Source organism: Lolium rigidum, chromosome 2, assembly GCF_022539505.1.
Source record: "Lolium rigidum isolate FL_2022 chromosome 2, APGP_CSIRO_Lrig_0.1, whole genome shotgun sequence".
Taxonomy (NCBI): domain Eukaryota; kingdom Viridiplantae; phylum Streptophyta; class Magnoliopsida; order Poales; family Poaceae; genus Lolium; species Lolium rigidum.
In genome coordinates this window covers 7,519,038-7,532,048 of record NC_061509.1, presented here as the reverse complement: position 1 = coordinate 7,532,048, position 13,011 = coordinate 7,519,038, and the positions used below count along the sequence as shown (strand labels likewise).

Here is a 13,011-nt window from a genome sequence, read left to right as displayed (position 1 = left end):
CCTGGCATGAGGCCGGACATTTGGTCGGATTTTTGACCAGAAATTCCCTAGGCCGGACTTTTTGCACCGGATAATCCGGGCCGGATATTTTGCAAAATATCCGGCCCCCAAAATTTTGCTAAGGACCAGAGGCGACGCGGCTCAGTACTTCCCTGGCATGAGGCCGGATTTTTGGCCGGACATTTGACCGGATTTTCTCCAGGGCCGGATTTTTCCGGGGGGCCAGATTATCTGGCCCCAACTCAGACCGGATTATCCGGCCCTCGAAAGTCACCAACGGTTGGATTTTGAGAGGGGGTATTTATACCCCCCCCACTTCTTCTTCCTTCCTCCTTGATCAATCATTGAAGAAATTCTGCCAAGCCTCACCACCATTAGAGCCACCTCAAGAACTCAAGATTTGCAAGATCTCCTCCCTCAACCAACCAAAGCTCTTGATCTTTGGAGATTCTAAGGAGAAGACACCGATCTACATCCTCACCGAAGCGATTTACATTTCACCCTCATTTGCTTGAGGGTCCTCTTGCTAGTGTTCCTCTTTGGATCCCTAGTTGTTTGTTGTTGATGTATTGTTGTGTTGTTACAGATTTGGGAGCCTCCAATTTGGTTGTGGATGTGTGCCCCAAGAACTTTGTAAAGGCCCGGTTTCCGCCTCAAGGAAATCCCTTAGTGGAAGTGGGCTAGGCCTTCGTGGAGTTGCTCACAGGAGATCTGAGTGAAGCCTTCGTGGTTGTTGGTTTGGCTTTCGTAGCAACCACACTCCTCCAAACGTAGACGTACCTTCTTGCAAAGGAAGGGAACTACGGGAATCATCTCCGTGTCTCCGCGTGCTCCACTCTCGGTTACCTCTATCCTATTCTATCTCCTATATATTGCGTAGCTCTATCTTGCTTAGTTGTTAATCTTGTCATATAGGTAGATTCACATAGTTGCATATCTAGAGAATTTAACTTTGTGTCAAACCTAAATTGAAAAAGAACTAAAAATTGGTTAGCACCTATTCCCCCCCCCCCCCCCCTCTAGGTGCGGCATACGATCCTTTCAACTTCCGGGTGAACAAGGCAAAGGAAGTCCAAGTGTTTGATATTTGTCATCCTCACCTGGAGCATGAAGATGAAGTCAATCGTTTGAAGGCCAAAATTTATAGACTCCAAGTTCAAGTCAAGTACTTGGAAGGAGTCATTGGAGCCAAATATGGAGCCAAAGAGGGCTCTTGCAATGAAGGAGGAGTGGCTACCAAGCCAAAGAGGAAGAGGAATAGGAGGACCAAGAAGAAGAAGAACAAGGAGAACATGGAGATCAACCATGAGGAGAGTGATGCTAGCTCAAGAAGGGATGGAGTACCCAACTCCGCCTCGAAGGGTTTCGCCGGCTCTAACAACCCTTCTCATGTTATTTTTGTTGATTACTATGGACATATTCGTGCTCGCTTTATTGGTCCTCAAGAGGACAATGTTGATTGGACTATTTGGGTTCTCAAACCCCTTGTTACTAACATGATAGGACCCATTGAAAAATGGGTACCTAAATCCAAGACTTGATTCCTTGTAGGACTATGCTTCCGGTGGCGCTAAGTGGGTTGTTGATAGTGGAGCCACAAGTCATATGACCGGAAGCAAGAATATTGTTGTCGATCTCGAGCCTTCTCACTCTACCGTATCATATGGCGACAACACGTGCTCTAAGGTATTGGGTCTTGGCAAGGTGGTAGTAACACCCGACATCTCACTTGTGAATGTCCTCCTTGTCGAGACCCTTGGTTACAACTTACTCTCTGTTCATCAAATTGCTCGTATGGTTCTATGTACTTTCTTTGATGAACATATGGTGGTCCTCTTGTGGAGCAAGACACTCCGTGTAGCTTTTGTTGGATATGTAGAGAACGGATTGTATGTTGTTGATTTCTCCGGAAAGACAACATCTTCCGCTCTTTGCCTATTCGCCAAAGGTGACAAGGGTTGGTTATGGCATCGCCGACTAGCCCATGTCAACATGAGGACTTTGCAAAGTCTCCACAAGGGTGGCCACATTCTCGGACTAAAAGAATATGTCTCCTTTTGTAAAGATCGTGTTTGTAGGGCTTGCGTACAAGGAAAAATGCATGGAGCTCCTCGCAAGGCCAAGACTATCATCTCTACCACAAGATGCTTGGAGATCCTACATGTTGATCTCTTCGGTCCACCGTCTCATGAAAGTCTTGGAGGAAAGAAGTATTGCCTCGTCATTGTTGATGACTATTCACGCTATTGTTAGGTATTCTTCTTCAAGTACAAGAGTGAGACTCAACGGACCATGATAGAGTTTGCCAATCAAGTTCAACGCAAGTACGACAACAAGATCCTCGCAATAAGGAGCGATAATGGAACGGAGTTCAAGAACTACACCTTGGATGACTTCCTCGGCGAAGAAGGAATCCAACACCAATACTCCACGCCATATACTCCCCAACAAAATGGGGTCGCCGAAAGGAAGAATCGAACCTTGATCGAAGTTGCTCGAACCATGATGATGGAGTACAAGTCTAACTACAATTTTTGGGCGGAAGCTATCTCTACCGCATGTCATGCTACTAATCGTCTCTACTTTCAGTAAATGGGGTCGCCGAAAGGAAGGATCGAATTGCATTTTTCCATTTCTCAGTGAGATCTTTTCTGTAAATGCTGGGGACCTATATGTTTTCTCTGATTTTATGGGGTCCTTTGTAATAATTTGTACCTCCACCATTTGGAATTAATGAAAGGCTTCCAGATCCTTCGGGACACTCCTTGTTCAAAAAAAAAAGGCAGGCAACTGTGTTCTTCTGTCTCCCTCCTTGCACGCGTACCACGTGCTGTACACGCAATCAAATACGCAGGACAAATGTCCAGTGGGCCTATCATGTTGAGGGAGATCTACCGACAAGCCCATACCTTTCGCCGGAGAAAAAAAGGCCCATATTTTGTGTTGTTTAGTGTGGTTCGGTAGGTTGGCACACTTACGTCCAGAAACGCGATACACGCGGTATGATTTCCGGGGCCTCACGTGTCCTGCTGAATCTATCGTACTACAATGGTAACAATGCTTATAAATCGCTGATGCCGGACCAACAAACTTGACCTTCATAACTTGATGCGCCTCGTATGATCACAAATTGACCTTCACAAAATGCACCTGTTAAGAAATAAAATACATTTTACGTTTATTCTAAAATGCCAAAAAAAATCTGAAAAACAAAATCTGGGTGTACACATTCTATGTTCACTCACGGAAGTTTGTGGTGAAAAAGAATTTTATGTGGCCTACGTAGAAAAGATAAAAACATGTCACGTGAAAAGCTATTTTAGATCACCAATTTTTTTTACATGGCCAATAAAAAATATTATTTTGTTTCGAAACTTAGTGTGTACATAGAATATTAAGATGTACAACCAAAATATTTTTCAAATTTTTAGACATTTTAAAATATGTTTTTAGACAACTAGTCAATCTACACCTATGAGAGCCAAAAACGATTTCCCTATTACATAACACTAAATTAAACATACTAATCCCATAATGCATCATCAACGTCGGATGACTCCTTGCTGGAGTTCTCCTTCTTCAACTCATCACAAGCTAGACAAAGTTTTTCAGGTCATGAGCAGAGCAGTGTAGTGGAGGCGCCATGGCACAATGGCTTGTAGGGCGCGGCGGTGGCGTCTCTTTGTCCCTTCGTCCCCTTCTTCTTTGTTTCCGATGGAGGCCACATGTTGATCAACTTCACTTTCATGGAACTAGCTGACTGATTGTGTATGTTGTGCTTCCGGACAATTACTTGCAATGACATTCCTGAATTCCACTAATTGGAGCATCAAGCTCAACATATAGCATCTCTATTTCAAACACTTGTTTGTCTCACATACTTATCTTCTTATGATTTTTTTATAAGTCGTCATATGAATTGTTGATGCTACTCTTAGAAGTTTCTAAATGACTTTTGAAGTCCGGTAGGCTGGAAATTTTGTGTACATGTTACTGTTGATGCACTATGTTTCTAATGTACAAGAGGCCATTTGATGTATCTTGCTACTGTACTTGCATAATAATGCATAAATAATGAAGTCTTTTTCGATGGAACAAAAATATGCAGAGAAGTATCTCCGAATAAAGTATATGGTGCGCTTATCGTTTAATTCTTTAGCTTGATGAGTAATGCCACTAGGAATTTATGTAGGAAGTAGTTGTAAAAAATGGTGCTCAGCGCACATATTACATGCCAGAACTTGATGTCTTTACTCTTCACTTTGGCCTCCTGGACAACAGTTGTATTTACATTTAGCAATCACAAAATTTATGATATTTAAATCATTTTTTTTATTTGTGGTGTTGTGCCAAATTGGTCATCTTATTTTATCTGGCAAGACATTTGAATATATTTGTAAAAAAAATCAAGTTCAAAGTGTTCTGATGTAGGAAAATTGCGTAACCAAAGTTCAAACAGAATCCATGTTTAGCAAAACTGGTATATGTCACGGTTGCGGTTGAATGGAATGGCAATAACGTGGAGAGCAACCCACATACAAAAAATTAACTAAGATCATAAATGCAAATGAAATACCTTGTTCTTTCAATTATGAAATAGTTAGTTATTGAGGAAACAGTCAAGGAGAACACTTCACAACCAGTGAAAATTATGGTGAGAGCGATACCCAGCCTATTCTTGTTGGTGTTGTGAAGGTAGTAAGAGCTTTGGCTTCTGTATGTGTAGTCCATATCCTTTTGCGACATCGACAAGACTGGTCGGTTATTATTCCTTGAATTATTGGTGTTGGTCCTCTTGCCGATGTTGATTGATTACTTTAATTGTTGTCGTGTAACGCAACCTTGACATTGCGGCTCAAATTTAAATTATGAGAGAACCTTGGTTGATATTTACAGGTCTATGTGTCTATCTTTGTGAAAGTATAAATTTGTGCCTTAAGTATCTTTTAGACTTTATTTTCTAATGATCACTGGAGATAGCTCGTGTTTCTCTACCATATAGTACCATTTATTACTATACATATATGTGGTATTGATTGTCAAAAAAGAGATGACGAAAGAGAGGGGCCGGATAGAGAGTGCCCTTGCACTAATAGAAAACCCGCTGATAAGTGCTCGGCATCGAGCATCGTATACGGGAAGTGATGAAAAACATTCATTTAACCAACTAGATCGAATCTTCGACTTCGCAGAGTAGTTTAGCATCTCTCTTGAGTTGCGCACTATACTGATGGAGAACCATTTCGCAAAAAAGATGATGTTGAACCAAAGAGAAAATACTGTGATTGGCGTCTTGATCGTCTCACCAAGGCGAGGTTGGCGAGCAACAGCAAGATCTTGATGATGATTTCATTGATCCGGTGATTCTAGTTCCCATTAGAAATCGTATGAATATTTGAGTGTGTGCGCCTATGGTGTGCTTGATGTTTCTGTTTTTTTCTCTGTGTTAGCCATGTTGGGCCACTGTTTCGTTCACCTTTTTTTTTTTGAAGGCAAACCTGCTTACTTTATTACTCAATGTTCAGTATTACAGGTATAACCAGAGGATCATAAGGTGCTAAGAGCAAGTCCAACAACACCCTTATAACCACCCCTATACCAAACATAGGGAAGAAACAAGAAAAATATGGCTCCAACAGTTCCCCTATAGCCTCCCCTAAATATTGGTGTCCCCAACTCAACCCCCCTCTCTCCCCTATGCATTGGGGTTGTGGAGGTGCCCCCTATACATACCCCAACCCATGTTTATGTCTTGTTATAAATCTTACATGTGGGCTCTACATTATTAAAATACATGTGAATATGACATTGAGGAGGAATTATAGGGGAGCTGTTGGAAAGAAGAAAAATATAGGGGAGGAATCTTTTTAGGGGTGTCCCCTACATGAAGATATAGGGAAGAAAAAGTAGGGGTGCTGTTGGACTTGCTCTAAAAGCCACAAGTGGCGACCTAGATCTAAAGACAAAGCAAAACGAGCTAGATTATGAGCTTCTGTATTGGATTTTCTCCCTTCATGAACCACTGTCACTTTCTCAAACTCCGATCGATACACCTTTATTTCCTTGATAATGGATGCATAGCGGCCTCCAGAATCCTCTGCGATATCATCAACCACCTGCTTGCAATCACTAGCAATGCAAACTCGCGGTAAGCCTAGGTCCTCTGCCAATGACAGCGTCTCTCGGCATGCTAACGCTTCAAGAGTTGGGGGATCAATTACACCTGATAACACTATGGCCGATGATCCCAGGTAATGTTCCTCTCTATTCCTTATAACCACCGCAGCTGATCCCTTACTATTGTTCTTGGATACGGCCCCATCCACATTGGCTTTAACATGACCATCGGCTGGTGGCTTCCACCGAGGGACAACAGTATGCTGGTGTCTACCATTGTGAGTCAGTGGACCAGATTTCGGGATCAAGGTTAGGTCGTTTAGGAACTTTCGAACAAAAAAATGAGTAGACAAAGGGCTCTGGAATTCCCCTTCATGGATCGCTTTCCTCCTCTCCGTCCAAACTGCCCATAGGGTAACAAGGATTCTGACAAACTCCGTTGAAGGAAGAGTCTCCAACATAGTAAATATCCAATTCTTAGCACTGAGCTCAGACGTTGCACACATATGCTCTACTATTTCCTCATCTTCCAACGCCCAAACACATCTCGACATATTACAATCGATCAGGGAGTAACGCCAAGAATCAGCAGCCCCGCATAAAGCACATGAACTGGTGGTAGCCATGTTGCGATGATGGAGGAGGTCTGTCGTCGGGAGTGATTGCTTAGCCAAACGCCAAAGAAAGACTCTAATCTTTGAAGGTACAACTACCTTCCATAGCTTAGTCCAGCATTTTTTATCACACGAAGTATCAGAAACGCCGCCACTTCCATCAAGCCAAGCTTCCCTTCATATCTTTGTTTCCATTAGCATACGGTATGCTGATCTCACGGAAAAGACTCCACGCTTATCATAGTTCCAAGACCAAAAATCATGGATAGTCCGAGTGCATGTCGAAATAGCCAAGATGGCATCAATGTCCACTCTCACAAAACATTTTGTCAGCATCTCCATGTTCCATGCAGCAGTAGACGAGTCTAGCAGCTCGCTTACCAACGTGGGCGGCTGATCAGTAATGCATGATATAGGCCTCATTGATTGATCCCGCGGTATCCAGTTTTGTGTCCAAATCCGAGTAGATTTTCCGTCCCCTATCCTCCGTATCAGACCTTGGGATAGAACTTCCTTTCCCTCCATTAGTGCCCACCAGATCTGAGAAGGATGGGATCCCAATTCAGCCTCCAAAAAATCAGTGTAAGGAAAATACACTGCCTTAATAATCCTGGCACTTAAGGTATCCGGCTCTTGTAAAATTCTCCACGCTTGGCGAGCCAGAAGCACGAGATTGAACAGTTCAGTATCTCGAAAGCCTAGTCCTCCTATGTATTTCGGTTTCGTCATCTCCTCCCAAGAAACCCAGGCTGTCTTTCGTTTTTCCTCTTTACTCCCCCACCAAAACTGTCTAATCAAAGCATCTATATGTTGGCAAAGTCCCCGGGGTAACTTGAAACAAGCCATTGAATAAATCGGAACTGCATGGGCTACTGCCTTAATTAGCACCTCTTTTCCGCCAGCTGATAGAATCATTGCCATCCATCCTTGTACTTTACTCCATACTCGGTCCTTCAAATATTTAAAGGCCCCATTTTTTGACTTACCTACATCTGTTTTTCCGTCTTCTTTTAGAGACCACACTCTGTTTTCAGGCGAAGGCCTTAGGTCATGCCGCCGTACGCACTATTTGTGAAGCCTAACCCTAACGGGCCTTGTGAGCTCATAGGGCCCGAGCTAACTATTTCCGTCGAAACAATTCGGAGCACCGAGTCCCAGGCTCCCAGCCCAAACTAAAAGGGGAGCGTCGAGCCCCATTAAAAAAACTGAAAATAATTGACGGGGGCGCGTGCTCGGGTAGGGCAGGGTGGGGGTCCCCCGATTTCAAATGCCTCCCCATTCCACCACGCCGAGAGGGGGACGACTCAGACGAGACGCAGCCAAGCCAAAGCAGCCGCATCCAGCAAGGTTTCCGTTTGGCCTCTCCCGCTGCCGCCGCCGCCGCCGCCGCGAAGAGGGAGTCCGCGGATGGAGATCGCGCGGTCCGCCGCCGCCGTGGGCTGCTCCAAGGAGCAGCAGAGGATCTACGCCGACTGGTTCGCCCTCGCCGACCCAGGTGCGTTGCGTCGTCTCTCCACTCCACCCTCGACCCCGCCCCCCAAATCGGAGGATTCGGAGGGAGGCCCGTCGCTGCTTCTCCGGTGGTTGATTCCTTGGGTTTCCCTGCAGATGGGGACGGCCGCGTCACGGGCGCCGACGCCATCAAGTTCTTCGCCATGTCGGGCCTCGCCCGCGCCGACCTCAAGCAGGTGAGTGACCCGCCCTGCCGCCACCCCGAGTGTCTCGAGTTACCGCTCATGAATGTGGCCTAACAATTCCTTCGCCAATCGAGTCAAGGTTTGGGCGATCTGTGACTCCAAGCGGCAGGGGTTCCTCGGCTTCGGCGAGTTCGCGGCCGCGATGCAGGTTTGCCAACTCTCCCCCTCTCCGTTAATTTAGGCGCGGCGTAGTCAGTTCCCCAATCTACGCTGCTGGTAACCGAAGACTTGGTTGTGCGGTGCTGATGGCTTCGTCTGCTGTATCCTGCAGCTCGTGTCTCTGGCGCAAGCGGGGAATGAGATTAACCAGGACAGTCTCAAGCGTGAAGGTTGTTATTAGCTTGTTATGATGTGCCAATTTTGGCTAAAACTCAGCTTCACCTGCAACATTTCTTCTGTTCTTCTGCTAGTTTATGTTGTTAGCTTGTTTATGAGATTAACCAGGAATGTCTGAAGTGGATGGCTTGTGTTGTTTTCTTGCAGACCTGACTAGCTTCGATCCGCCTGTGATGAAAGGTCTCGATGAACTACTTTCTGTAAGTCTTTATTATTTTAATTTGCAGCTTATTGGTGTGTCATTTGCGTGCACTTACTATCTCAGACACTAACATGTTGCTTTGCAATGGATATTTCTCTTCCAGAGATCAATGGCAATCGTGAATGCAGTCCGGCCAGAAAAGAATGGTAATCTATATGCGTGTACCTTCCCCCAGCGGTAAATCGTGTATAATGCTAATGATTTCTGTTGTGCCCAGGCACCTCTCAGGTTCAAGCACCTGCTACAAACAACTGGTTCAGCTCAAAGTCAGCAAAGAAGGTATTTGAATTATGTGTGACTAAACTCCTGTAATTTATTGAATCATAGAAGTTGTCTTTGCCAATTAGAGCATGCATTTACAGGTTACAACTGCTTGATGATGGCTTGTATCTTTGTTTGGTGCTTTGCAGATGCAGACGCCTCTGACAGCTGTTACTTCTGTAATTGATGGCTTGAAAAGACTCTACATCGAAAAACTCAAGCCTTTAGAAGTTGCATGCCGGTTCAATGATTTTGCCTCCCCATTGCTGGTATAGAATTCCGTTAACAACTTAGTTTCCCTCCCAAGTTAGAGATGACAATGGTCTCTCATCTGGATTATTTTCTTTTGCCATTACTTTGACACCACTGCATTTGTTGTTCCATTTTTTCAGACGAATAGCGACTTCGATGCAAAACCAACGGTTATGCTCCTGGGTCAATATTCTACAGGGAAAACAACATTTATCAAGCATCTTCTGAAAACAAGCTATCCAGGTTTGGGACTTTATTCAATACAGAACACCTAAGTTTCAGTGGTAGCCACACCATCTCTTTTGGTGGTATATTTCTTTATTGAACTAGTCCTTAACTTCAGTTGGCCATTCCAATTTCAGGAGCTCATGTTGGACCAGAACCAACTACTGACAGATTTATAGTTGTCATGGTAAGTGTTGCATGAATATTGGATTTACATGCAGCAGAGATAAGGGCGTTGCCAGATAGTTATTACTTGATCTTATTTACTTGAAGTGCTAAAAGTTGTTCTTCGTTTGCTGAATTATATTGTTGATTGGAAAACATTAGTTCCTTCCTCTGTAAGATATGAGCATGTCATACATTGTACAGGCTTACTTCTAAGTTTCAGGATTAAGATATGAAGAACTGATACTAGAGTATGTTCTATCCAGCTTCATCAGTTTTGTAGCACGACTTGGGGGTTTAATAACTGCTTCTGTTTCTTTCAGCAAAAGTATAAGTTGATGACGGTTGGTAATAAACCTGTAATGTAGTAATAACCCAGGAGTTTGAGAAAAAGTCTTATATCTGCTGTTCTATTGACCCGTCATCGCACTATAACTCTTTATAGAGAAGTCCTTTATTGGCTAGAATTGAATCCACAATATTTCTCGATGCATTTTTAAAACAATATTTTCTGCTGACATTTGACATTAAATCTAGTCAGTTTGCATTCCCCTTTGGCCGCTATTGTTAATGTACTTGTAGAGTTATGCCATTGATGTCTCATATTCTTTCCCACACCAGTCAGGACCTGATGAAAGAACTGTTCCCGGCAACACAATTGCTGTCCAAGCCGATATGCCTTTCAATGGTCTTAATACATTTGGGGGCGCATTTCTATCAAAGTTTGAGTGCTCTCAGATGCCACATCCTGTAAGATTTTTAGTCAAGTTACTGATGCAAGTGAGTGATACATTAATTATAGAAACTGATAGCTTCCTTATTTTCTGAAGCTACTAGAACATATCACCTTGGTCGACACTCCTGGTGTTCTTTCTGGTGAAAAGCAGAGGACCCAGCGTAGCTATGATTTCACTGGTGTGACTTCATGGTTTGCTGCTAAGTGTGACCTTATTCTTCTACTGTTTGATCCTCACAAGCTTGATATCAGTGATGAGTTCAAGCGTGTCATTTCATCTTTACGTGGGAATGAGGACAAAATACGTGTGGTGCTGAACAAGGCAGACCAAGTAGACACCCAGCAGGTATATGTTCTATTCCAAACTATTTGTATGCTCCTGTTATTTGCTGTTCATGTACACTTGATTATATGGATCATAATTTCCCCTTACTCATGCTCCAGCTTATGAGAGTGTATGGTGCGCTGATGTGGTCCCTCGGGAAAGTTCTAAACACACCTGAGGTTATGCGCGTGTACATTGGGTAATACTTGTCTTCTATTCTTAATCAATCTTTTTTCTCTGTAATGCTTAGTAGTCTTACTTCTATAGACTGAATGTTCTACAGCTCTAGTACACCAACAATATATACTGCTCCCTCCAATCCATAATAAGTGGTGGGTTTTAGTTCAAATTTAACCTAAAACCACAACACTTATTATGGATCGGAGGGAGTAGTATATTTCAAATATTTCTTTTAAGACCTAAATACTGTGTGAATCCAGCACTAGGTGGTCTTGTTCTTTATTATAACCTGAAACTCACTTCCAGAGTAATATCTGCAGGTCGTTCAATGACAAACCCGTGAACGAATCAGCTGTTGGACCAATTGGAAAGGACTTGTTTGAGAAAGAGCAAGAGGATCTCCTGGCTGACCTGGTAGACATACCTAAGAAAGCCTGTGATCGGCGAGTAAGTTATCATGCTTCATATATCTGAATCCCTTTAGAAAGTGCAGATTGTCAGATATGAATGACACCACTTCCATGCGTAGGTCAACGAGTTTGTCAAGCGTGCTAGAGCTGCAAAGATCCATGCCCTCATAATGGGCCATCTGAAGAAGGAGATGCCTGCAATGATGGGGAAAGCCAAGGCTCAACAGCGGCTCATTGACAACTTACAAGATGAATTTGCGAAGGTACTTGCCCTGATCCACTTGTTACACCGTGTCCTTCTATCATGAGGTGGAAGCAAATGGATTCCTGATACATGATCTTGATGCGCTCGCATCCAAATTCAAACTGTTTATGTTCTTGTCCTCTTTTCTGCGCAATGTTCTGGTCCTGATGCTGTAAATCTGGTGGAAACAGGTCCAGAGGGAATACCATCTTCCAGCCGGCGATTTCCCTGACGTGGAGCACTTCAAGGAGGTGCTGGCCACGTACAGCATCGACAAGTTCGAGAAGATCAAGCCGAAGATGGTGCAAGCCGTGGACGACATGCTTGCGTACGACATCCCGGAGCTCCTCAAGAACTTCAGCAACCCTTACCAGTGATGTTGTTTGCTGACCTCTCGTCAGCTCTGTATGTGTTGTTCGGCTGCCAAAACTGATGATGAAAGAAGGGAAGCCCCCATAGTCTGAGAGATCCATATGTACATCTTGGGCTTCCCTTGTTGAGGAGAGACTGTGAGAGATTGCTGTTACATTATTCAGAGATGCATTGCTGCTGGCTGTTTCTTTTTTGTCTTGGCTGGTGTATTGCTGTAGAATATATAAGCCTTGTTGATTGCTTGTAGTAGATACTTGCCGGGAGGGTCCAAAATGAATTGGTAAGGAACATATGAATTGGCAAGATTGAAAAAATAGAGGATAAGTAAAAAAAAAGTCATGAACTGCTAGATTTATTTTGTGTAAAGAAATACATTATGTTCCTTGAGGCTTGGACACACAGCCTCTTTTAAACCCACTTGATCTGAAAGTTCTTGACCGGTTTAATCATTTCTGGAGAAATCCCATCCACAAATCGTGCGCTCCAAAGCCCGTAAAAAAGAGCAGAGAAGCAAGATCCAACCGCAGGATTCCTCCTCTCCCACGGGCCACGGCAGAGGGTGGGAATATGCCTGGCTAGTGGTCGACACGGCGCTCCTGCGCAGCATGACGATTCCGCAGCGTGAAAACATCCACATCAACCCAACCCAACCCAACCCCAACAGAGTGACGCTCGGGAACGCGTCGACGGATGAGGACCCCGACCCGACCACCCAACCCGGACGCGGTCGGCTGGAATCATAAACAACACCCACGCGACGCCCGGTCGTGGGCGGGCCCGCCTCGTCAGACGCCTGCTGCCGACCAAACAAACAAGGCGCGCACCGCACGGAGTCGCCGAGGACGGACGAGTGGGACACAGACACACAGCCGAGG

General features: G+C 44.3%; 1 protein-coding gene across 1 annotated transcript; it reads left to right on the top strand.

The window, feature by feature from the left end:
* The first annotated feature begins 8,362 nt into the window (after nucleotides 1–8,362).
* LOC124685927 (EH domain-containing protein 1-like) lies at nucleotides 8,363–12,406 on the top strand. Its single transcript, XM_047219951.1, has 15 exons — nucleotides 8,363–8,419; nucleotides 8,508–8,576; nucleotides 8,700–8,757; nucleotides 8,912–8,964; nucleotides 9,070–9,112; nucleotides 9,184–9,245; nucleotides 9,377–9,496; nucleotides 9,620–9,722; nucleotides 9,842–9,891; nucleotides 10,491–10,619; nucleotides 10,700–10,951; nucleotides 11,050–11,129; nucleotides 11,431–11,557; nucleotides 11,640–11,783; nucleotides 11,956–12,406. The coding sequence occupies exons 1-15, from the start codon at nucleotides 8,387–8,389 to the stop codon at nucleotides 12,139–12,141; spliced, it is 1,509 nt and encodes a 502-aa protein (XP_047075907.1). The 5' UTR covers nucleotides 8,363–8,386; the 3' UTR covers nucleotides 12,142–12,406.
* The last annotated feature ends 605 nt before the right edge of the window (nucleotides 12,407–13,011 follow it).